The sequence below is a fragment of the Acartia tonsa genome, chromosome 8 (genome assembly GCF_053477335.1).
Source record: "Acartia tonsa isolate MP-2025a chromosome 8, ASM5347733v1, whole genome shotgun sequence".
In the NCBI taxonomy this organism is placed as follows: domain Eukaryota; kingdom Metazoa; phylum Arthropoda; class Copepoda; order Calanoida; family Acartiidae; genus Acartia; species Acartia tonsa.
This window is the reverse complement of record NC_137267.1, coordinates 47497187-47524968: the sequence shown is the minus strand read 5'-3', so window position 1 is coordinate 47524968 and position 27782 is coordinate 47497187. Positions and strand designations below refer to the sequence as shown.

The window sequence follows — 27782 nt, the reverse complement described above, 5'->3', positions numbered from 1 at the left end:
AAAATATTAAATGCAAGGATGCATTGGAATCGAAACCATGTCATTGGATAGCCAACACAGACTTTGGAAAAACTGTCGGACAGATTTTCAAAATTTTGCCTATGGATAAAGTTATTCAAGAAATAAGTTTTAGTTAAAAATTATTTCCCTGTGTTTTATCGCCATATTGGTTTTCATTGTTCCAATGTTTTTTTTTCTTAGTGGATTTTGTTCTCAAATTTTAGAAGATTTATTATTTCATAATTTAAAAAAAAATTAGGACGTTTTACTTTAGATGTCGCATTAGGGACTTTTGTCCATTTAGGAGGTTTGTCGCATTAGGACGTTTGTCGCAGTGGGAGGTTTGTCAGTGTACCAAAATTGACACCCCTCTGGTAAAACTCAGTGCACGCCATTGATAGAAATGTGTCTATATCTAACTATTTATATAAAATGTATATTTTATCAGGATTATAAAGAATATGACTCCATCTATGACTATTGGCTACGCCTCTAGTGGCATCTAGGAGCACTTAAAATGGTAGGGGGTAGCTCCCCCCCCTTTTCAATATTACTTTTTTAAAATGTAAAAATCATAATTTTCTAGTGGTGATTTCTCTTCGGAGGTTGGTAGTAATTTTCCCCAAAATATTTATAAACCTTCCAAGGACATATTAGAAGCTAAATTGTAAAGAAGAACCATATCGGTTTAGCGATTAGATAGGTACAGACAGACAGACAAAAATCCTGTTATTTCTTTAGTTGTGACGTGTATCCAATCCAGGGAGGGAGGGGACATTGAGCTATTTATTATCAGGCCTAGATATTCTAACAATCAATTCTACAAAAAATCACGAAGTAAGGTGAGGGCATATCTTTTTTTTCTTCATGTAACTGAAGAGGGGTGGGTAAGAAGGGGAGGAAATCGGGAAGGGGATTGTGGGAAATTTTCCTTTAGCATTGTTTGTCAAAATCACATTCCCTTTCCCTGCTTTAATACACTATTATCCAATGCTTTAAATAACGTTTTCTTATTCGTTCATTCAACAAATTTAGGGACTATTACTGAATTTTAATTGATGTTTCATTGAGATGTAGATCAGTTTATCGGCAACTGTCTTATCCCTGTATTCAATCACTTTCCCAACGAATCCTAGATATTCCTAGATATAAATCCATAAACTAATTTCTTGTTTATTTGTTGCTCTGCCAACATTTCTCTTTTGTTTTTGGCTCCATCCAGATAGTTAGGTGTCATAAATTTCCTCTTGATAGATAGATAGATAGATAGATAGATATATAGTTAGATAGATAGATAGATAGATAGATAGATGGATAGATGGATAGATGGATAGATGGATAGATGGATAGATGGATAGATGGATAGATGGATAGATGGATAGATGGATAGATGGATAGATGGATAGATGGATAGATGGATAGATGGATAGATGGATAGATGGATAGATGGATAGATGGATAGATGGATAGATGGATAGATGGATAGATAGATAGGTATCATACATTTCCTCTTGGTTCTATTTCAATCCATATATAAAAGTAAGAGTATATATCTGTATTGTAATAAAGTGTTTGACTAACCACTAATCCGATAGGGTTCTCCTTTACACTGTAGCATTTTTTAGGTCGGGGCAATTACCCCCCCCCCCCAAAAAAAAAAATGTATTAACTTTTCCTTTAAAACTAGAATTGAAATGGTGAGGGGGTTGACCTCTAGGGGTGTTGCCGCAAGTAAACCGGTAGTATTTTCTATTTTATTACTATATTACAATTTGCTCATCAAAAGCATTGTTAATTGCCAGTTTATTATACACTCAGAAATTAATATTTAATTAAAAACCAACGTACAAACTTTCTATTACATGTTATAAAGGTGATTTGTTATTTTGTCTTACAGTTTTAGCCCAGGAATCATCAAAATTTGCAATATCAAAAAATTAAGAAGCTGTTAGTACATTTAGTTAATTTGTACAATAAGATTTTATAAAAAAAAACATGTTTTTGTAAAAATCATTTATTTGTCAGTTTTATGAAAACAAGTTTAACCAAAAAACAGTTTATATAATTAATTTATATAATTCTTTATTTTATTATTTTCCAGAAAATTTTCTATTTTTTAGAAAATGATTTGTTAAAATTGATTATATAATTAATCAAAAATGAAAAATTACATTATTTTTTATTTACTTATTATATTTCATAATTTTTAAAATCAATTTTGGTAGGCTAGCAGTAATTTCTTCTCAGCTAAGCTTGAGCTAACTCCAAAACTTGTTTCTAAGATTTGACCATCAATCTAGAAAATAAAACATAGTATACACACCAAACAACAAAGATGACAAAATCCATGACAATAACGTTTATATCTTTTAAAGAATGACCGAAAGACAGAAACAATGTATAGATTGGATCTGTAGTAATATTCACTGAAAATTTCAGCTGTCTATCTCTAATATCAGCTGAGCAAATTACATTTCCTCCATAGCGTTACAGACTGACTGACTGATTGACAGACAAAGTGAATTATATAGTAGCTTCGCTATTAAAAAAAGATATTTTAGATACTCGTTGTTCAGATGGATAGTTAGGGAGGCAGATAAATCAATCTATAATACAAAGTAGAACGATATCTGTCTGTTTGTTTGTCTGTCTGTTTGTTTGTAGCGAAGTATCTCGCTTACCGCTGTACCGATCGGGTTCTCCTTTACAGGGTAGCTTCTCATATGTCCCAGGAAGGTTTATAACTATTTTCTTGGGGAGTTGGATACCCCTAACCTAACCCCCCCAAAAAAGGAAAAAATTTTATTTTAAATCTAAAATACGAAAAATTAGTTTGATCAAACCTCTTGGGTCAAAGCCTTTAGAGGCTAGGGGCGAAGCCGCTAGTGAATATATACAGTCCACATAGAATGAAAAACAAAAGTTTATTTGTAAAACATTATGTTTCATGCATATATATATAGATATATATATATAGATAAATAGATAGAAATATAGATAGATAGATAGATGGATAGATACCTCATCTTCATCGTCTAGATCTTCGTCCCAATCACTCTCATCCTATATTATAAATCCATTAATCATTACCAATTGAAAATGGAAGGTCAATCTATGTTTTTTGCTATGAAAAAAAAATTAGACATCTATCTTCAATAGCAAGTAGAAGAGCTAGAATTCTCTAGTAAAATGACCAACCATAGCTAGCATAACCCTTTTGGGCATTAAATTAACGTCACTCAAACGCTTTGTTAATATCAAGCTGCCTATAATTACACTATATATTTAAAGAAGGGAAGCGGAACTGGACTTTAAATTACACTGGTATCCAAAGTTTAAAATAAGTTGGATACTTTTTTATTTTTGTACTAGTAGTGTCTAAACTTTTCAACCAATATCTTTTATTTACAAAAGGGGTAAATTTGTTAATTATTATTGTTATGATATATTCAATGATTGGATGAATTCCTGTTCTTGATCCGACCAATGGTCTAACTCTTCTTTGTGATGTTCTAAATCCATTACAGTGTTAAATAATCCCTCACAAACTGAACACCTATTGAAAACAATGGATATATTATTATTGTGAGGTTACATCAGATTTTTATGTTCTCTGATAAAGTGATACTCAAAGCTGGTTAACGATATACCCCCCCCCCCCCCATCCACCCCATTCACCCCATTCCCTCCCATCCTAATGGATGAACGAACTGACCAATAAATGAGGTCCATATTATCAAGTTAAATTGATTACAAGACCAGTAGGTATATTCACTGAAGAGAAGAGCCCAATCGTTTTAGCGATTATTGAGATCTTAAGCTTCAGCCAGACAGACAGACTGAGAGACATACAGACATCGTTTTACTTTGTCTTATATATTACACAAATCTAACACAAAGAACATTTATTGCGTGTAAAATAAACTAAATCCTTACCCCCAATGTCTTCTTTTAACTTGATGTTCGTACAATTTCTTGGGATTACTGAAAGCCCTTGACAATAAAAAAGAAATATTTCTATGCCTTTTCAAAAGAGATCATACCAGATTTATGGAAAGATTTATTTATTCTTGGTAACCAAGATACTCAAAAAATAACGGTTGTCTGTACTTAAGTATTTTACTTTTTTGCTTGGTCAGATTTAACTCCGGCTTTGGTTTTATTAACTTTTTCAAGAAGAATTAAAAATAATATATCAATTTCTTGTCTAAAAGTTTCGCTACTTTAAAACTTTAACACCTTGATCAATAACATTTTCCACGATTTTAGATCCTTATTTAATGTTCTCTTTCAAAAAAGATATTTGAATTGTAAAATAAAGGTTTTAAGGCTTCCCTTATGAAATACTAAATAGTAGAATTTTATATTTTGAAACATTAAATTCTGTAGGTTCATGGAAGGTTTTAAACTTTTTAGGGCATTTACATTCATTGTCCCACAAAAGAGTATAAACCTTCCCAGAATTTGACCCATTTGAAGCTACATTGTAAAGGTATACTATTTCTGTTCAGCGGATAGCGCGAAACCCTTCGGTATGGACAGACACACAGAGATTTGATGAATATTTCTTTCCTGTCACAAACATTGCACGTCAGTTCTTCATCATCTAGAAATAAATAAATTTAAATTCACTTGTAATTTCATAGTAATTTTTAGCAGTCGCAGCCACGATTAAGGATTTGGCTAGCCAGTAGTAAAATGGTAAAGAAACAAGGAAATAAATGTATAAGTATACTGAATTTTTACAAAAAAAATCAGCCTCTATCTTGAAAAACAGCTATTAAAATTACTATTTCTCCATAGCCTTACAGTCGTACAGACAAAATGAATTATAGAATAGCTCCGTTACTAAACAGACAAAGTAAATTATAGAGGAGCTTTGCTACTAAAAATATGTATTTCAGATTTTTGTAATCTAAAAGCTTTTTGAAAAAGTTTCAATTTTAGAGTTTATTGGTGTTTTTTTTTCTTCAAAGTTAACGTTTTTTATGTAAATATTCGTTGTATTTTTTTATTATTTACTTTACAAGTAAAACATGTTACTTTTTAAAAGACATTGAACGTCCTTTTACAATTATTCTCCTTTCATAATTTAAAATATTTCAGTGAAAAATAAAAAAATAAAAAAAATCGAATCCGGTGGTTCTCATCCATACGAAAAAACTATGTCTAGCAACGTATTATATCCAGCTTTCTACGAATATAAAAATGTACAATCATAAGATTAAAACCAAATTTTTTAGCTAAAACAACTGGTTTTAATCTTATAATTGTAAATTCTATATCCGCGGAAAGCTGTTTATAAAAGGATGAAAGAAATAACTATTATCGCATAATTTTCAATATATTGCTAATCTTTGCAACTTTTTCTTATATTTAGCAATTTCTATTGCTCGTTGCCAAATGTTTTTGTTGCACACCAAGCACGATAACGTTAAACAATAACATATCTGTTTGGAAGTCATGAAGAAAGAAATTTAAGACACAATACAATCTTTCCCGATTTTGTATTAATTTTGCGGAACATGATTCCAGTTACGTCATATTTTTCTTTCCCGAAAAATGGAAGGGGGGAAGAAAATCTCTTTAAAAGAGATGGGGAAAACCCCCTTTTCTCCCATCTCTTTTTTTCTTCCCCCCTTCCCTTTTTCGGGAAAGAAAAATATGACGTAACTGGAATCATGTTTCGCAAATTAATACAAAATCGGGAAAGATTGTATTGTGTCGAAATTTAACATATCAGATAGTTATTGGAAAGAACTTATGTAATGCCAACTCCGAGGTTTGTCCCTCCTTTGTTTGTCCTAGGACCTTTTTAAGTAGCACGTTTGTTTTTGGTAACTATTAAAGATTTAAGGGTTGGGGGAAAATTTTTGTTAAAATTATTGTTATATCCCTAGTAAAAAAAATGTTACTGAAAAAACTAAAATTGAAAACGAAGGGTCGACTTATTATATCTTAAAATGAATATGATGCTTGTCTGTCTATTTGTAGCAAATATCTAGCTAACCGATCAGCTGTTATGGTTCCTTAGGTCCAGGAAAGGTGTATAACTATTTTGTGAAGGGTACCTTAACCCTATCAAGAGAAAACGCCCCTTGGAAAAAAACTTAAACCCCCTTACCACCATAACCAGATATTGTAATGTTGCTATGCATCCCTAATAATATTGTGAAAGTATTTGTATATATAATGTAGAAATTGCAGCATTAACATTTTGCACGGAACTGTCTCATCATGTCCGCGGCATTCGCGTAATTGGCAAAATGTCGTCCTGCTGTCGGGGAGGTGTCGGGTTCGAGTATGGAACACACCGCGGCATACTAGGAAAGTTCAAAGTGTTACATATTGCTGCTTTATTAGACGCATGACAGAGTAGTTAGAATAAACAGGCACAGCACATTACCATGCATGCATAGTCAGGACTTCCAAACAAGGGTCGTGCAATCAAAGAGTAAGTTATCTATCAGGCGAAGTGCCAAGAGAGGACTAGAACCAAAAGCAACACGCCTTTTATTGTATTATCAGCTTTGGATTTTCAGAAAGACACAAAAGAAAAATAAATGGGATACATTTATCATATAAAAAAACAAACAAGAAAAGCAAATGAGCATTCATTGCTATAGTAATAATTTTTCCAGTATGGCTTCAAAACAGATTAATATCCGCTGTATACGGACAGGTTCTCAGCCATACAAAAAATCATGCAAAACATCGTATTACAGACAATTTTTCACGAATATCTAAATAAAAATCACAAACATAAAAATAAAAATCTTCGGGGCTTACAAAAATGTTTTTTTTTTATAATTTTTCCGCGGAAAGCTGACTGTATACTACGATGTGATAAACAACTATTTTTAGTTTTATGGTTTCATATTGATGGCAGAAGTGATTGTACACTCACTGCGAAATATATAATGAATAGAAATATTTCCAAGGGCAATACCACGCTAGGAATCTACTTAAAATAGCAAAGCTAAATTGTAGACTAAACAAGGATGACAACATCCATAAAAGTGAAGCTCTAAAATCAGAAGAAAGTAAAAACTAATATTAACTCTTATAGAGTGTCAGAACTTAATAAGCAAAATTGTGTAATTACAGGATACAGTAAAGGACATGCTTTCATTTTTAGTATTCGATTATATAGAGACATCTCTTATTTTATTGTATACTAGCGGCTACACCCCCTAGAAGCCTCTAGTGGCACTTTAAATGTTTTTTTAAAAATAATGTGATACCTATCTATGGTTTTCAAGTTTCTACGATACCTAGCTATGTTGAGTATGAGTATCTATAGTTAAAAAAAATTTAGATTTTTTTTGTGATTTCTCTTGGGAGGGTGGTGGTACCCTCCCCCAAAATATTTATAAACATTCCCGGGACCTATGAGACTCTACCCTGTTAATGAGAACCCGATCGGTTCAGCGGTTACATGCACACAGACAGACACACAAACAGACAAACATCCTGTTACTTTATTATAAGGATTGTTGTCCTAGGAATCATTTTTCCCAAAATCAGGTGAACATACTATTTTTCTTGTCCCAATCAGTGGAAAGCCCGGACTCAAAAAACTGGTATTAATTTTATAATTTTTATTTCAATAATTGTAAAAAAAATTGTTATTAATTCGATAATATTCGTGATTTTTCATTATAAGAGGGAACCGGTTCTAATCCAGTGGATATTAATCGGTTTCGAATCCATACTGTAATAGGTCTAAGTTATTATTTTGTTACATCTTTGTGTCTTCTTAAATATAAGGAAGAAAAAAAGTACTAATATATGAGAGAAAAAAATAATTTATGTCTTTTTCATGTAGGGAGACATATCATTATTGGGAAAAATCTGACATTACAATATCATTGTACAAAAAAAAAACAGGGAGGAAGGAGAGGACATGGGGTTGTTTATAAACTTAATCCCCAAAGTTTTTTAATAACTTTTTCTTATTTGTTGCATTAACAATTTTGGGAACTTTTATTGAATTTTTATTGTTTAGTTTATTATGTTGAGTGTCCAAACGTTTTAACCACTAATTGCAATCTAAAGAAGGATTAATTTTGAAGCTAGTAAAAGTGGCTGACTCAGATTATGACGTCAAAAAAAATTAACCAATGAGAGGCCACTATAAATTTTACCATTGGTCAATTACAGTGTATACTGGCCTCTCATTGGTTAATTTTTTTGACGTCATAATCTGAGTCACTATCTTCTTAATTTTGTGTATCACAATTGAGAATGTACAATAATTGATCAGCCATTGTCTTAACCCTTTAGATCCCTGACAATATCCTAACAAAATCATTGTACAAAACCATGTAATTTGCCCATGGTAGAGAAGCTACACACAAGAAAAATATAGGAAACTTTTTAAGGACATAATTACATTTTAGGGTTTGATTATAGAGTTGCATTACCTATGATATTGTGCCTTGTTGCCCTAGGAATCATTATCCCAAAAATAAGATAATAAAAAAGCTTCATTACCGACCCCCTTTTTAAAACCAACCAAAAAAAGATAAAAACATTGTATATTTGTAATAGTTCCTAATACTCTTTGTGTGTGCGTGTATGTGTGTGTGTGTGTTTTTTGTGTGTGTGAGTGTATGTATGTTTATGTGTGTGTATGAGTGTGTATGCGTGTGTCAGTGTGTGTGTGTTTGTGTATGTGTTTGATGATTATATGGTTCAGTGACAAAGCACCCTCCTATTCATCATTAACATGCTGCAATAGATTTATAATTACTTGGATATTACACCATATTATCGCCTACTCTAATAAAATTATCCTTCCAGAGCTGGCTACTATAACGATACCCTACTTTTACCCTACTGGGGGAAAATACTTACGAATTAGTGAGGACTAAAGTAGCAACCTAAACAACAACAAAATTTTCCCTGTCATAATATCCACGTATATTATATCCATTGATGTAGCAGACAAAAAATAAATCATAAATAGTAACAACATAACTAGGTAATGTATGCTGGGAGGGAGGAGATATTGAGTTGGTTTTTTACATTGGTCCCCAAAGCTTTAGCTCAACAATTTTGGAGTCTTTTATGACATAAATTTGGTTAAAGGTAAGTGGGTTATTACAAGCCACATTTTTTATCCTTAAAATAACTCTGTACAAGTACAACATTACTTAAGTATTAAAATAGCTGCATTCAACGACAATCATGTCATAGAAAGAAATATAATATTTCTTTCTTGACTCTCAATCCATCATAAAAATTAATCTTTTAGAGTATAACGCATTACATATTTCGACCTACATATAAATATATAAAAATCTTCTTATTATGAAAGTACATTCTGATATATGATAATTTTTCTTAGCAAATCGTTTCTTTTATTGGATTTTTTAAAAATATTGAAAAAGAATGCATCTTTAAGGGTTTTAATTGATATTTTCATCCTTTTCAAAAAAATTGACAAACACTTTGCAAAAGTCAAACTGATTAAAACTTAAAAGTATCATAAATTTGATGAAATTTTGCACTAAGAAAAGATGAAAACACGAAGAAGGAAGGGGACATTGGGGTGATTTTTACACTAGTCCCCAAAGGTTTATAACACAGTTTATTATTCGGTGGCTTAACAACTTCCATGTCTAGTATTGAATTTTGATTGGTTTGTTCAATAAGTTTAGTGTGCAAACGTTTAAACCACTAATTGAAATCAACAGAAGGGGTAATTTTGTGTATGATCATTAGGGATGTAAATCAAGTTATCAGCCATTGTATATCCCTTTAGATCCCTGTAAAAAAAATCCATCAAAAAAAGAAACTTATGAAAATTATGTTTTTCTGGATAGACCAGACATAATCTGTCATTACCTGTCCTATAAGAAATCAAAAACAGATTATCATAATTGTTAGAATAGCACTTTGTCCACCATATCATGTAACCAGTGGATCCGCCCCTAGAGGCTTCTAGGGGAACATGAAAGAAAGGGGAAGGGTTTATTTTAATTTTAAAAAGGAAAAGGACAAAAAATTAATCAATTCTATTACATAAATTAGTAATAATGTTTTGTCTACAGCTTTAGTCTTGGGGTAGTTTTATGATATTTTTCCCTCCAAAAATGAATCACCTAGATGCTTGGGGCGCAGTCTTTAGTATAATATAATGGGGTATTCCTGTCCAGTTTTTTGTGTAGGAATGAATATTTATTCCCATCATTCATTTAAACAAAAAACTCATTTTTTTATGCTAAAATGTGGTTTAATTTTGGTTTTTAATTTTCATTTATTTCCTTTTATTTCATTTTTCTTTCTTTTAGTAATTAATAAAAATTCAAAAATCTTCCAAAAAAAAAATATAAATCTTCTAAAAATGACTACCTCCAGGAAATAAATGACTACCTCCGGGAAATAAATGACTACCCCCGGGAAGTAAATGAATATTTACATCCACTATTTAAGGGGTTGTTTATATGGGAATGTATATTCATAATTTTATGTTCAATGTAAATTATCTAAAAAATATGTAATGAGACTATACAAGATATGTTTGTATCTACAAAAAAAGTTACAGAATTTATTTTACATTTACAAAGTTTCAAAAAACTTTTAGATAACTTTTTATTACATGTATAGTAGTTATACACGCGTATTTAAAAGCGAAGCTTTTCTTTTATTAGGTTCAGAACGTCCGTCCGTTACAGATAGCTTTGACAAGTTGATTTAACTTTTTTAAATTGTCCTATCGATTTTAACTTTGCATGCTGATTCCTTAAACATGTAAAGATGATTTAGAGAACGTATCAACTCTATAATTGTTACTAGAAAGTTAATTTCGAACCTTTTCGTTTGTCCAGCCGTCTGATTTGAAAGCATCGCATTTTTAGATGTTATATTCATATTTTTATATGAATTACATTCATATATTTCAAACATATCCAAACAAAAAGTTTTAAGTCGTAATAGCAGCAAGTTGTATTACATTACACATTATATTATTCATTGTTTCATCATTAAAATTACATTATTATAAAACTTTGTTGACTAATTCAATAAACAGCCCAATATCCCGTCCCTCCGTGTTAAAAAGTAGCTGCACAAGAAAACAAACAAGGATGGAAACATCCATGAGTAGAAAAGCCATTCAATTTTATAATATCCTATTATATAAAGCAGTAAGGTAATTTTGTCTGTAGCTTGAGATTTCAATAGCTACTAAAACAATTAAGCTTGACACAAACCCCGGAATGGTTTTAGGCTTAGTTAGTTTTACATTCAAGCCTTGGAATGGTTTCAAGCTATTTTTCTGCCATCCAATATAGTGCCATTTATGCTAGGGTCGCAGCCGCTAGTTTATAAGGAAAAAATAACTTGAAATGAAAGGGCAAAGACACTTTTCGCGTTGGATATGTTCTCCATTGTAATATGATATCAAACAGATCGACCAAAAAGGGGTCTTGTTGAGGAGAGAAATGAATAATGAAAAACTTTGAAACTTACCCCATTCAGTGTAATTAAGAAATTCAGTGTACTCCTCTGTACATGTTGTTGTATCTTCTATTTCTGTATCATCATGCGGACCAATTCTGCCAGGACATTCCTCCTCGCCACAACAGCTAACCTCACAACAGCGTAGCACTCCAGTTATTGGAGCACAGGAATCCTGCTCTTTGCCAGATTTACTAAAGGAACAAGGTTCCCAACTTTGCACTGTGCAGACATCAGAGTCTGGCAACCCTGAATCTGTACTTGCTTCTGGGGTTAAAATCTGGTCTTTGTCATCAGCTGTTATTGTGAAATTATGTGACGTAAAATTTTTACATTTACTTATGTCACTACAGTCATGTGTTGTACGAGTCGTACAACAATATTCACTTTCACTAAGCTGCTGTGACCCAGTTTCACAAATTGCGCGGGAAAATTTTGAATTGCTTGACGCTGATTGGTCAAGAGTGAGGCGCAAAGATTTCGAATTGCTGGGCGCTGATTGGTCCGTATTTTGGCGCGAACTGTCCAACTGTGTACTGTAATGTGCACAATGATAATGAAATTTAGTGTTAGCCTCTCCATTGTTGGTGGTTGAAGAAGAAGTTGGATTGTTGAGCATGGAGGAATGTTGATTGCATATCTTCAACTCCTCACAAACATCCCGGCTTGGAATTCTGTAATAAACAACATTTTTATCTTTGTCTTTATTCAGGGAGGGAGGGGACATTGGGGTGTTTATAACAATAGACCCAAAAATCTTAAAACAGTTTTTGGGAACTTTTCTTGAATTTTGATTTGGTAGTACATCAAGTTGAGTGTACAAACGTAATCTAGAGAAGAGGTAACTTTCTGTATCATCATTGGGTATGTACATCAATTTGTTGGTCATTGTCTTAGAATGATTAGAGTCACCCAATCTATTTTTTTATTTTAGATGATTTTGTTTCGACTTACAAATTAATGTTTTTAATAAGTTACGTTACTATACAAGTTTATTATTCTTTTGTCCTTCCTTCTGAATTATGGATTGTGTCATCTTTGTTAAACTGTGTTTAGCGTATTAAAATAGTTTTCTACAAAAAAGTATAATAAACAAGGATGACAACATCCATAAGTAGCGAAGCACAAAAATATGTATAAGAATTTGAAGATAAGTTGTCAAAAGCATGTATATTTTGGAAATCGGACCATAAACACCAAAGATATGGAGAAAAATGTGAAAAATACAAAAATAGCCTAAAACCTGCAAAAATCGGTCTTACCGCCATTGATGTTTTATAGATAATTGTGCTCCTTAATAATGGGAATGTTGTCAAAAAATTTCAGCCTTTTATCTTTTAAAGGAGCCGAGAAAATCACGTTTCCCCCAAACTAAGACACACGGACATTTCAAATTATACAGTAGCTTCGCTACTTAAAACATAGATTCAATTTCAATTTCTGTTTTCTTGGCCCCTTTAATTTGAAGTATTCAGGTTTTCTTTGTTTGAATCTAAAGATCTCGGGAAATGCTGGTTTGAATAGGTAAGCCTTTTAAATGTATTAGGTGGTTTTGGCTGTTTTCATGACCTCCCCTCCCTATAGCCCTCCCTTACATGCTTGGGGCATTTTGCTTGAATATTTTTTCTTCTCTTATATTTTTATATGAAAATCTAGTGCAACATCCAAGTAATAATATAACGATTTAAATATAATATATTTTTCTCCTAAAAGCCATGTAATTTATAATGCAACCCTGATCTTTGGCGTTTCAATTTTGAAAGTAAGAAAATAAGCAAATATTTGTGGCAAGGGAGGAAGGGGACACGGGGCTGTTCATTAAACTAGTCCCCAATGTTTTATTGAACCAATAATTGTAATCTACAGAAGGGATTATTTTGTCTGTCATCATGGAGGATGTACACCAATCTTATCCCTTTTGGTCCCTGAGTTGTAGCGTTAGAGTAGATTTATTAGGGTTAACAGGGAAATAAAGATAAATAAATACAAATAAGTTCAAAAAATTCTGCACAATTCTATCTTTCTACAAGATTCTTATATTAAATTTTGCTTTAAAGAAGTAAAACATGATTATTAATTTTCCCAAAAAATGCTAGTAGTAAATATTTTCCTATGTAGTGCCTATTTTTTAGTAGCAAATCTAATGTAAAACTCGAAATGTCCATTCGTCTGTCTGTAGGAAACAGTATAGGGGATTTTCGTCAATATTCCCTATATTAACAATGAGTATACAATTTATTTGGTCCGTAAGTCTGTAATGCTCTGATGGTCATAAAATTTATATTAGAAAAAAAATAATTACTCTGAGCTATTTTAGATAGATAGCTGTTTTTTTCTATAGGTAATGATTTTTCTGTTTGAGGATCATTTAGTCCGATCTGTTAGTCTGTCGGTAATGCTCTGATTTTTATTTAATTTACATTAGTAAAATCTGATTTACTCAACTGCTTTAATTTTTGGATTATCTACTTATCCTGGATAGTAAGTAGCGTCATTTCCCATGAATCTAAAGGGATAAGGCAATGGTCAATTAATTGATATATATCCCTAATGATTAAACACAAAATTACCCCTTCTGTAGGTTACAAATAGTAGTTGAAATGTTTGGACACTCAACTGAATGATCAAAATTCAATAAAATTCCCCAAGGTTGTTAAGCCAACAAATAAGAAAACATTATTATAAGAATTTTGGGACTAGTGTAGTAAACAACGCTATTTCCCCTTCCTCCCTGCTCATTTCCATTTATATTGATATTATAATGTTAATCTCTACTTTAACAACACATAAACACATAAGATTAGAGTAAAAGAGATATCTTTCCCACAAATAAATAGTGTAATCAAATAGTCCTTAAGTAAAAGTAACAGGATGTATGTGTGTCTCTCTGTCTGTTTGTACAGTAGAATCTTCCTAACTGCTGAGCTAATATAGTACTCCTTTACAGTGAAGATTCTTATAGGTTTTGATAAGGTTTTTTGGGCTCTTAGGTGAGGAGTTGACTTTCAACCTCAACCACCTTACCTCAAGAGCCTCTAAAGGCCTGTAGGGGCATAAAGGTAGACTTAAACCATAGAAATATAGGTTAAATCCAACTTTTATTTATTTCAGTAAACTTTTCTTTTATTTCCATTAAAATTACCCCTTTTCAACAGATTAGTACATACATTACATTAGTAAAGATAGAAAGAATAATACTACCTTATTACATTAATTTGCATTATCTTTATATAAAAGTAACAGGATCTGTGTCTGTCTGTCTTTGATTGTGTAAGTGCTGAAAAGTATAGCTTCGTTCTGGGAAGGCTTACATATATTTTGGGGGAAGGTACCACAACTCTGCAAAGAGAAATAATTTCTAGAAAAAAATTAGTCATACAAAAAAATACTTTTTAAAGCTAAACTTAAAAGTTTTGGGGTGGGGGTTAACTTACCATGTATTATATTAATGTATTAATACAATTTTATATTTTTTACCCAGAAATTTTATATATTACTGATAATATGTGTGTATGATATTATTAAGAAGCTTTTCTTATTGAGGAAATGATGATTTCTGCTGAGAAATATCAGCAGAACAAGATATTCTCAAACTCTAAGTATAAAACATTTTTTATAGTTTCTGATTATACCAAAAGATTTTCTGTTTTCCTAATGTGCTGCATTTTGTTTAAAATATTTTTTTATAATTGTAGATGTTCTTTTCCTGATGGAGAGCAACATAGTTAATTTTAAAGTATTGCCAAACAAAGATATCAGATTTTAGAAATAAAGAAGATTTTGTGTAAAATTATGTTTACAATAATGACTCCAATAATAACTATCTGAATGAAATGTTTAACACACAATTTTCAAACGATCAAATCTTGTTTTAAGTAATTTGCTCCAGGATTTAAAAACAGAAAAGTTGATCAAAGCCTAAATTCAATTTAATCTGCTTCCTTTTTTTTTGATTTTTAAATTTAAATTCCCCAAGAATACTAAATACTAAATACTAAAATATTTATTACATGAGATCAAATTGACAATATGTTTACAAATAAAATATTTTATTAATTATTACTATTGTTGTATATTGTAAATCATGATGATTATGGTCGGGTTCATAAAAGGTATGATCCATGTGATCCAGATTCCAAGAAGGCATGTAAGCTATCCACTGTTACAAGGAAAGCTTGCCTGTAAAGCTGGTTCCGGAATAGAGTATTTAATATTAATAGTAAAATGGTGATGTTGTCAGGAGTGGTGGCTCGGTGGTGGCCCAAGCAGGACAAGGTGGGTTGGTTCAGGTATAGAAGTATTAAACCATAGTAGTCACGTATGATGTTAATATTAATATTTGTTGGTAAAAAATTTAGTATGGTGTTCTCTATCTTTAACAAAAGTACAAAAATTTATATCGAATTTAACAGGTAATCCTTTACTTTTTTCAAGTTTAGAATTCTATTAGTTTCAAGATTTTTAAAATCATTAGGTAACTCGTTATAAACACGAGGAAAATTAAACAAAGGGTGTTTAAAAAATGAAATGCATCGGACAATGGGGATGTAAAAATCATCTGTATTGCGCAGAGCATAAGTTCCACGTTGACTGTTTTGAATCCATGTGCCAGAAAAAGAAATTGGGAGTCTTTCTAATTTAAAATCAAGCATAAATTTGAATATATTATAATTGATAAGTTCAGCTAGAGGAAGAATTTTATTTTCTTTAAACAAGGGTGGAGTGTGTTCATTGTATGAAGCTCCACTAATAATGCGTATGGCTTTTTTTGAACAATTTTTATTGGTTTTAAATATTTTTCCGGTGCAATACCTAGAATATTACAGCAATATTCAAGGTGTGATTGGACGTGAGCATTAAAAACTAATTTCATGCAATCTTTGTTCAAAATGTTTTTAACTAAATTAAGACTATACAAGGATCTAGAAATTTTTCCATGAATATGTTTACAATGTTCTGATAAATTCAAGTTGCTATCAAGATAGACACCTAACATTCTAATTGATTTAGTATCTTTATTAGGTACCATTTGTACACGAGAAATTTTAGTTATGTTAGATTCTCCTGGTGCATTATTATTTATAAACAAAGGTAGATAAATATTGCTATCATGAACAGGAAGATCAGAAAGAATATTTCTGTTTGAACTAAAGATCATAAAATAAGATTTGTTAGGGTGTATAGAAAGCTTATTTGCTTTATACCAATTAGAGAGATTATCTAAGTCTTTGTTTGCTTTAATCATAAGATCCTTTAAATTTTTTGCTGCAGTGATGGTAGAAATATCATCTGCAAACAAATCTGCAAATGCATCTGTACAATTGTGTACATCATTAACAAATATAATAAACATTAATACCCCTAATACACTTCCCTGAAAAGTAGAAATATCTATATTACAAGTATTTTCAGAAAATTCATCCCCAATTTTTACTTTTTGTGTACGGTTTGAAAAAAAACTTTTAAACCAAGAAAGTGCAATGCCACGCACACCTGCATTTTCCAGTTTTTTGAATAAAATAGGATGCGATATACAATCAAAACATTTTTCTACATCCATGAAGAGCCCTAAAGCTATATTTCCTTTGTTTAAATTATCAGAAATGTGGTTAATAAAATCAATGACTGCATGATTTGTTGATCTATGTTTTAAAAATCCATATTGATGGGAGTAGAAAAAATTATTTTTATCAAGAAAATTTGTTAATCTGTCATTTACAATTTTCTCAAAGACTTTTGAAATATTATCTGTTATTGTTACGCCTCGGTGACATGACATATCTTTCATATCACCAGACTTAAAAATTGGTATAATTTTAGACATTTTGAATATTTCTGGATAAATACCAGTTTGAGCTGAAAGTGTAAATATATGACTCAATGCAGCAGCTATAGGACAAGCAATGAATTGTAATAATTCGGTAGAAATTTCATTCATATCTTGAGACTTTTTCTTTTTTAACATTAAAATGTAATATATGACATCAAGCCTAGTTATAGGTCCAAGAAAAAATGAGTTTCTTATAGGAGGGGGGAGGTAATCAGAAAAATGAGTTGAAGACTCTGGTATTTTTTCAGCGACTTTTTTACCTACATTAGAAAAGTGTAAATTAAAGTGATTTGCCATTTCTTTGTTTTCTGTGATTAACTGATCATCTACTAAAATTGGTCCTATAGAGTTCTGGTTGGAAACATTATTCATGTTTTCATTTATTATTTTCCAGATTTTTTTAGAGTCTCCACTTGCTGCCGAAATTTCGCTATTAAAAAGAAGTTGTTTTGATTTCCTAATCAGAGATATATAAACATTTCTATATTTTTTATACTTATTTTTATTCTCCTCAGTAGGGCGGAGTTTAGCTTTGTTAGCAAGCTTAATCTTCCTCCTTCTACTTTTTAACAATCCCAGTGTCATAAATTTATTGATTGGTTTGTATCTACTGTTGACTTTTTCAATTTTTAATGGAAAGCAAATATTGAAAATTTCGCTAAAAGTGTGATGAAAATTATTTGCTGCAATATTGGGATCATTAGATTGAAGTACATTATTCCATGTTTGTTCTTGCAATTTTGCTTTGAACACTTCTTTATTTGCCAATGAAAAGTCTCTATAATGACGAGGAATATTTTTTTTCTTAGGACCTTTTTTGAGATTGATGTCAATGAAAGGATGAAAATGATCTGAAATACTATCAATAAAAATTCCAGAGCTTGTTATATCATTACAATTATCTGAGGTAAAAATATGATCAATTAATGTGTGGGATTCACCACTAATACGAGTAGCTTTACTAATAATTTGATGAAATCCAAAAGATATAAGTAAATCTGTAAATAAAGTAGAGTTTTCATCATTATTATATTTTAAAAGATCAATGTTGCTATCAGTAAAAAAATAAATGGGAATTGAATACTTAGAAAGGGTTTCCAAGTGTTCATACAAATAATTAAAAAATTGGTCAAGTTGCTCTTTATTGGTCAAAGTAGAATGGGTGTTAGGCCTATATAAGCTGATAGCAATGAATTTTTTTACTTTAGGTATATCTATCTTGACAGCACATGATTCATAAATCACCAACTCAGTTTTTTTTTCACTGTTTTCCAGGGATATTATGGAATAAGACAATGGGATATTAAATGATTACATCCCAAATTATAATAAATGAAGTCATCCCTTTTGTAAATAAATCCTTGGTTCAGTTGTTGACAATTTTGGATGTATAAATGCCTGTGTTAGATGTTTTTATGGCGGTTACTTTAAGTATGACTGTATTTTTGGCAGAGGTTTTTACATTTTGACAAAAATACATCCAGTTGTAATTCTGCCAGTTGCAGGAACGCCATGTACCCTTTTATTTATCGGCCATTGTCTTATCCCTTTAGATCCCTGCACAGACAGACTAACAGAGAGATTAATGTTATTAAAGAGGCTGAGAATGAGATGAGAATGCCTCTTTCAGATTCTTAATTGTATTTCTTTTACTATTGCCATGGGTATACTTATAAGTAAATAAACCTGAGGGATATTTTGAAGCTTTCATTATTGTATGATTAAATACAAGATAAAACTATAAAAAGTTAGTTAAATCTCAAAATTTTCCTAATACCACTATTTCCATTTAGTGATATTTCTAGCACCTAAGTTGTTTCAAATTAGAATCTCAGTAGAAATTTTTTTTTAAATTTCTCTCAGAAAAAATTTTCAGTTTCTCTTTTTTTATTGTAAATCAATTACTTAACTTGGCCATTCTGGTTGTGAAAATATAAAATGATTAGTTAAATAACATTCCTAATTTGTATTTGTTAACTTTACAAAAAATACCTAGTAACTTTTTTCAATTTTTATTAAAGTATATTCTTGAAAGATAATTATTTTAAACCTAAAATAAAATTTGTAATAATTTAGAAATTCAAGTTTATATTTTATGTTTACTGGAATTTTATTCTAAACTAAACAGACAATTGTTCATAAAATAATATGTATTATTTTAACAATTAAGTTTCTAAAACATTTACATATCCTGCTATGCCTGTAAATTTCTTTACATGATTTATGATAGAAACCTCCCAGGATTAAAGAAACAAAATACAGACACATCTATTTAGGAATAATCTTTTAAGAGAATATATGTGATGAAATTTTCTGCACAGATTTTAAATAGGTATTATCTTCCTATAGTATAAAATAGCTACTTTACTATAGTAGCTTTTTTTGTCTGAAGATTAAGATCTCAAGAACTATTGAACTGATATAATTCTCTAATTCAGGTAAGCTTCACATAGGTCCTATGAAGGTTTGGGGCTATTTTATTTTCAGATTTAGTGCTTAAAATGTTTTTATGCTATTTTATCTTTCCATCGTTTCCCCTTTAAATTAAAAGCCTCTAGGGGAGCAGCTGCTTGTATCGATCATAAAAAGTAGTAAGAATTTTTGTCTGAAGCTTAAGATTTCAAGAACTACTACACGTATAGGGTTCTCTTATTTAGGTAAGCTGTGATGGTTTAAGACTTTTTTCATTTTCTGATTGAAGGCAAAATTTTTTAAAAGCTATTTATCTAGCCCCCCTCTGCCCATTATGATATAGAGCTTCTAGATGCTAGAGTCGTATCCACTAATCCAGTTATATAAAGTATTAAGGATTTCTGTCTGAACCCCAAGAAGTACTGAACTAATTGGGTTCTTTAGTTTAGGTAATTTTCACATATGTCCTGTAATGACTTAAATCTATTAAATTTTCAAATGGTTTTAAGCTAGTTGTTTATCCCCTCTCTGCTCCTAGATGCTAGGAGTGTAGGCAAGTGTTATATAATTCTATTTATTATTATGTTATATAAATTGTAACCCATGGCATTAATGTTAATGTTGTGGTCTCTCTCTGCTCCCATATGCTAGTGGAATAGCCGCTAAGGTTATATAACCCTGTGTTTATTATTATGTTATATAAATTGTAACCCGTGGCATTAATGTTAATGTTGTGGTCTCTCTCTGCTCCCATATGCTAGTGGCATAGCCGCTAAGGTTATATAACTCTGTGTTTATTATTATGTTATATAAATTGTAACCCATGGCATTAATGTTAATGTTGTGGGGGATGCTGTGTGAATAACACCAGGAATAAGAGAAAAGGTAAGTTTTCTTAATAATAATCTTTGCATTAATTCAGACTTTACAACTGGAATAGTTATTTATCGCATCGTAAAATAGACAGCTTTCCGCCTGTAGGGGTAACAAAACTAGTTTTAATCTTATGATTTTATTTTTATATTCCTGAAAAATTGTCTGTAATACGATGCTGTACGTGATTTTTCAGTTTACTGGAATGGTTTTTCTCGTATTCATTCGAATCAGGTGGATAGGAACCGGTTCTCATCCATACGAAAAAACTATGTCTAGCATCATATTATATCCAGCTTTCTACGAATATAAAAATGTACAATCATAAGATTAAGACCAGTTTTTTTAGCCCGTGCCTTCAGCAGCTTATAATTGTATCCGCGGAAAGCCGTTTATAATACGATGAAAGAAATAACCATTAAGCCATTTTTTGAAATTTTGTATGTTGAAAGTTGGTTGAAAACATCGGACAATTAATTCACGCCAATTTTTCTAACATTACTTAATACATAAAAAATACATATTATTTGGTATCCTACTATATAATGCAGTAAAGTTTTGTATCTGTATCTTAATTTTTGCCCTCTTTCTTACCCTGAATCCATTTAGGGGCGCAGACATTTGTTTAGGATAAAATAGATATTAATTTTGATGCTTTTATAGTTAATTGATTGGAATTGAAAAATATTGAAGTTACATTTCATGTGCCATTTACCTATCCCTTACAAATCTATATTAAGAACCCCTCGGGGTTGACAAATCTAGTTTTAATTTTAAAAACAAGTTATTTTTTCTTTCTGTTATGTTAGGTTATGATAATTGTTTTGCCAATGACTACAGAAATGGGGCAAAACCTATTTAGGTAGTAGGAAACTTATTCTATCATATAAAAGCAGATATAAAACCTAGGTAGTCAAATTAATTTTAACTGGGGTTATACACATGGAGGAAGGGACATTGGGCTGTTTATTGCACTAGTCCCCAAAGTCTCATAATAACGTTTCTTATTTGTTGATTATTAACTTTGGAGACTTTAATTAATTGCATGGTTCATTATGTTGATTGCCCATACATTTCAACCACTGATTGTAATCTGCAAAAAGAGTAATTTTGAGTATCATCATTGGGGATTTATATTAATTTATCAGGCATTGTCCTAACCCTTTAGATCCCTGACTATTAACACTAACATCCAGGGATATAAAGGGATAAGACAATGGCCGATAAATTGATGTACATGCCAGATGATGATACACAAAATAACTCCTACTGAAATTTACAGTTAGTGGTTATAAAACGTTTGGACGCCCAACTTAATAAACCAATCATTCGAAGTTTAATATAAGTCCCTAAGGTTGTTAAGACAAAGAATACGTTTTTAAAGACTTTCCAAAAAATATGTATTCTAAACTTAATCTTGTGTGGCAACCCTGAAGAGTTGCGCAAAAAATCTTGCAAACTTCAATTCCTTTTCCCATTAAGATTTAGAATAATAGGAATTCAATAGGACACCTACAGGGCCAATACTAACACATAAAAAATCCGCAAAAACTTGCAAATATAGATATGTGCAAAAAGAAATATGCAAGTGCAATAAGTTTTGCAATTACTTATTGTTTTATTACTTTTGAAAAGTGGGCATAGAATATATAATCAAATTCATATATTTGAATATGATGTATGGATTTGATGTATTATTTTGCCCCCTGTATAAAATATATTTGTTATCAGGGTAAAAAGAAAGGGTTTATTTTTAAATTGTACTTCTTTCCAAAATAAAAGTCAATCGTTGACTGTTGGCACTATATTTTGTTTTGTAAATAGAGAGGAAAAGAAGTAGAAAATTAGGATCTAGTGAAGTTTACGGTAAAAAAGTCTATTTTGCGCATTTATGTGCACTGCGAGATAACTGTCTTATTTACTTTTGACTTTTCCCGATTATTTGTAGGCCTTCTTTTGTTGTTTGCATGTGCGAGCATGATCTATATGTTCCACTGTTTGGCCGTATTTTATTCAATATTATTAAACAGAAAAGTCATATATTTTTTTACTTTATAACGTAAAATCATTAAATCTTTCTTGAATTAGAGATATATAAATTCTTGTTTATCTACTCCTTTTCTTAATATCTTTTTAAGTCAAAAAACTGAATCTTTAATTTCTTAATTTTGCTAGAAGATTTAATAAGCAGCAGAATTTACATTAATCTTTGCTTTAAAAACAGCAGTCCAAATCTGTCAGTCTTCTGCTAAGTTCAGTATTTTAAGAAAATTTATCAGGAACTAGTAAAATGGCGTCTAAAGTCAACTATAAGATTTTAAAAACTTTCAAACAAAGGTTGTTAAATAAAAGGGTGAAGGAAGCGAAAATTTACTTAGACTTATAAAAGGTCGGAAATTCATTATCAAACAGGGGACTTACACAAAAAAATTTAGCCCTCTAGCTCTAATAGGAACTGAGGTAATATGGGGGTGCGTTGAACGCCCCCCCTCCCCCCCACCCACGACCGTTTAAGGTGCGGCAAGGGGCCCGACTGTAAAGGGTTAAATGAATATTTGTAAAAAAATTACAAATTTTCTATCCTTTGCATCCCTGGCGAGTGCACATACTTTTGGTTACAATCATTTGATCCATGTGTCCCTGAGGAGTGCACATACTTTTGGTTACAATCATTTGATCCATGTGTCCCTGAGGAGTGCACATACTCTTGGTTACAATCATTTGATCCATGTGTCCCTGAGGAGTGCATATACTTTTGGTTACAATCATTTGATCCATGTGTCCCTGGGGAGTGCACATACTTTTGGTTACAATCATTTGATCCATGTGTCCCTGAGGAGTGCACATACTTTTGGTTACAATCATCTGATCCATGTGTCCCTGGGGAGTGCACATACTCTTGGTTACAATCATTTGATCCATGTGTCCCTGGGGAGTGCACATACTCTTGGTTACAATCATTTGATCCATGTGTCCCTGAGGAGTGCACATACTTTTGGTTACAGTCATTTGATCCATGTGTCCCTGGGGAGTGCACATACTTTTGGTTACAATCATTTGATCCATGTGTCCCTGAGGAGTGCATATACTTTTGGTTACAATCATTTGATCCATGTGTCCCTGAGGAGTGCACATACTTTTGGTTACAATCATTTGATCCATGTGTCCCTGAGGAGTGCATATACTTTTGGTTACAATCATTTGATCCATGTGTCCCTGAGGAGTGCACATACTTTTGGTTACAATCATTTAATGCAACACCAATCTTACTTCTCAGATTAGTAGCATGGAGGGAGGGAACATTGAACTGGATTTTACATTGGTACCCAAAGTTTTATAACCTTGTTACCTTATTCATTCGCTTAAAAAACTTTGGCGTTTTTATGAATTTTAATTTGTTTCAACTTTACAACCAATAATCTTAATTTACACAAGGAGTAATGTTATTTAACATCATTGGGGATATACATAAATTTATTGTTCATTGTCTTATCCCTTAAGATCCCTGTATTAGTAGGGTGGATCTCTAGATCAGTTTAGGGCACTTGCTCACTAGCCAATTTTATTTTCTTATTTATTAGCAAGACGGTATTTTTCAATACTTAAAATTTAATACAATTAATTACCACTTCTGTTGTACCTTATAATAAAGTAACCGGATGTTTGTTTGTCTGTGTGTTTGTACCGAAGGATCTAGCTAACCGCTGAACTGATCGGGTTCTCCTTAACAGGGTAGCTTCTCATAGGTTCCGGGAAGGTTTATAACTATTTTCTTGGGGGGTGGGACACCCCCAACCCCCCCATAAAATGAAAAATACCCTCCTCCCCCCAAAATTTTTTTTACATTTTTTAAACTAAAATCAAAAATGAGGGGGGACACTCCACCCACCCAAATTTTTTTTTACTTTTTCTTTTAAAATCTAAAATAAGTAATTAGGTTATCAAATTCGACTCCCCCATTTACAAGTGCCCCTAGAGGCCTCTAGGGGCGTAGCCGCTATTACTAAATAATGAGAGAACATATTAATAAAACTTTGGGGACAAGGATAACTTACAGTCCAAAGTATCTCTTCCTGAACTGGAGACTAGTCCCTTAGTCTATATCAGCTTTATTGTATTAGGAAAAACATACCCTGCCCCTTTTCAATTTATTTTAAAATGTGAGGAGGGGGGGATGTGTCACTGCTCGATAGAAACTTTGAGGGAAAGTATCTTTTTCTTTTCTCATTTTTATTCCTATAAGGTGAGGGAGGGGACATTGGGTTGTTAAATACACTAGTCGACAAATTTTATCTTATTCGTTGGCTTTGGGGACTTTATTGAATTTCGATTGTTTGGTTTTTAGAGTTAAGTGTCCATACGTTTCAACCACTTATTACAATCAACAGAAAGGGTAATTTTGCTTATAATCCTTATGGATGTATATCAATTTATTTGCCATTGTCTTATCCCTTTCGATTCCTAATCTTATTCCTATTCATCACTTTTTGTGCATTTTAAAATTCCTGCTCTGACAAATAAATCTGTCTGACAAAATTTTAAAATTAGTCACATATCAAGTTCAAACAGGGATGAAGGGAATATTGGGATGTTTATCACAATAGTCCCCAAAGTTTTAAAGTAGTGTTATCTTATTCGTTGGCTTAACAACTTTGGGGACTTGGATTTTGATTTTGATTTGATAGTTCAATAAGTTGAATGTCCAACCCATTCAACCACTAATATTAATCTACAAAGGGGTAATTTTGGGTATCCTTGTTGGGGGTGTTTATCAATTTATAGGTCATTATCTTATCCCTTTAGATCCCTGAGTTCTAGAATTAAATCTTGGATATATGGATAGTTCAGTGTTTTATTTGGACGGTTTCCATTAAAGTGCCTAGTCATGCATAGGAATTTTGAAATAAGGGGTTGGGTAGCTATTCGTCTCTTTGTTTATTACTTCTGGTCAGGTTAGGTTAGGTTATATTCGATACTGGGTAAATAAAAATTGGGAAGGAGTTATTCGCTCGATTGGCACATTTAGGAAAAACACCTATAATTAGTTAATTTGATTTCCCGTTTAAATTATGAAATTAAGAGCTATTCTAAATTTATGTCTATAAAATATATCCAGAACATATAGGGACCATTTTTATTTATCATTTCATTGTGTTATAGACAGCTTACAACTAATATTAAAATAAAAGTAATATAATTAAAACCAGTCTGGTAGCCCTGAGATGCCAAAGGCCTGAGCTAACAAAACTTGTATTCATTTTATGATTTTTATTTTATTATTTCTGAAAAAATTGTCTGTAATACTGCAATACATGATTTCTAAGTATGGCTTAGAACCGGTTCTACTCCAGCGGATATCATTCGGTTCCAAAGACTTACTAGAAAACCATTTCCTTAAATCCTAAATTTAGTAAAAGTCAAAGAGAGCGAAGTTTTAATATATGACAAAATAGGAGATAAATTGTTTAATTTTAAAGAATTCGAACTGACAGCTTTTTTTGTAACCCATCTGTTACAAATAATTTTTTAGAGGCATTTTTTAGATGCAAATTTTAAAAACTAAACCAAAATACAACTGATAAATAAATAGAAGCATTTGTTACATCAGGGCTCGACAACTGCCTGTAAGACTTTATAATTTTATTTATCCCCTGGATGTCTAAACCTGACCCAAATATGGCAATATCCTCCAAAAAATCTTTGAAAACAAATTTTTATGCATCTAAACAGGTTTAAATTTGAGGCTCTATATCTGCTGACGTGCGGCTGCCAAGCCCTGCATTAAATGCTGATAAATACTGCGGATTCAATTTTAACATTTAATAATTTACTATACAAGTGCTAATATGTCAAGCTTTGGCCTTTCAACTAGATTTTAAAGCAGTTCAAAGAGTTTATTCGTTTAAACAAAAATAAACAAACAGGTATTCACATTTTAAAAAAAAAGAACATTTAAATTTGCGTTAAGGCCATCTGCTTTTATTATCTGTTAAGATCGTGGCAAACACTGATACGATTGACTTCTCCTTTTTGGAAAAGCTTTACAAAAGTCCTAGGATAAATTTATGATTTTTTACTTTGAATTTAAATCTTTATCTTAGTACGGTATTGTGCTATTTTATTGCCCCTTTCCCTACCTCTTTTATTATAGAATGCTAAGAAGCTCGAGGCTCAAACACCAGTTTAAGACATTGTTCTATTAATTAATGTATAAGTATATGTAGTGTAGATGTATAACCCAGAAAACTAACTGGTTCTAGTAGTGGGAACCTTTTCGTCTGCTAGCAAATTGCTTTTTGCTTTTTTGTAGCGACTTGGCATTGTTAATATTTCCGATGCTATTGGCTGATATTAAAAAAAACAATTGGAAGTTATTTTAAAAAGTGTTGTACCTTTAAAACATCTCAATTTATTAAAAATGCTAATGAGTCAAACTGGTATGAAATTGTAAAATTTACCTGTCCTCATTTTGTGCCAGTTGGTTATACTCCTTCCTGCAGTTACAACAATAATACATAATCAGCAAGTATAATGAATGTACAATATACGTCGATATTATGACAGGGGAAAAATTGACGCCAATTCAGCTTGCTAACATAGACATAATTTATTTATCAGTTCGTTCATCCAGTGAGAGGGAAGGGGATAGAGATAAAGTGGATAGATTGGGGGAGGGGTCGTAATTAAGGCCAGCTACAAGTTTCACCTTATCAGAGTACATGATAATCTGGTGTAAGATCCAAGTAATAATAAATCCATTTAAAGTATTTAAGGGACAAAAAATGAAGCAAAAAAACGCTAAATCAGTCAAAAATCTTTTTATTTTATTTAGAAATTTAATTGATTTCCTGTTTTTGTAATTTATTTTTATAGATTAGGTTATTTTGTGTACACGATAGCACCAAAGATTTAGGAAGCCCCACAAGGGATAGGCTAAAAACTAACCTCCCCCCCCCCCTCTCATTTTCAATTTATTAAAAAAATTATAATGAGGATTTTCTAGGCTCGCTAGGTCTTTGAGGGAAAGAACACAATCGGGACAACTCTATTTGACAACTCAAACTACACAATTTTGTTTTTGCATAAAATTATATTGGTCTCCCCATAATTACACTGCTGATAAAATAAACAGGAAAACAGGAAGAGTTATATGAAAATACTCGCCCCCCCCCCCGTCTTGGACTACACTCCATAATTTTCT

The 27782-nt window shown here is 31.6% G+C and overlaps 1 protein-coding gene across 1 annotated transcript; it reads right to left on the bottom strand.

The window, feature by feature from the left end:
- Positions 1-2177: 2177 nt before the first annotated feature.
- LOC145325658 (uncharacterized) lies at positions 2178-27108 on the bottom strand. Its single transcript, XM_080168613.1, has 7 exons — positions 27040-27108; positions 11479-12140; positions 4575-4606; positions 3937-3995; positions 3471-3556; positions 3022-3065; positions 2178-2296 (listed from the first exon to the last, which is right to left on the bottom strand). The coding sequence occupies exons 1-7, from the start codon at positions 27096-27098 to the stop codon at positions 2213-2215; spliced, it is 1026 nt and encodes a 341-aa protein (XP_080024739.1). The 5' UTR covers positions 27099-27108; the 3' UTR covers positions 2178-2212.
- Between the last annotated feature and the right edge of the window lie 674 nt (positions 27109-27782).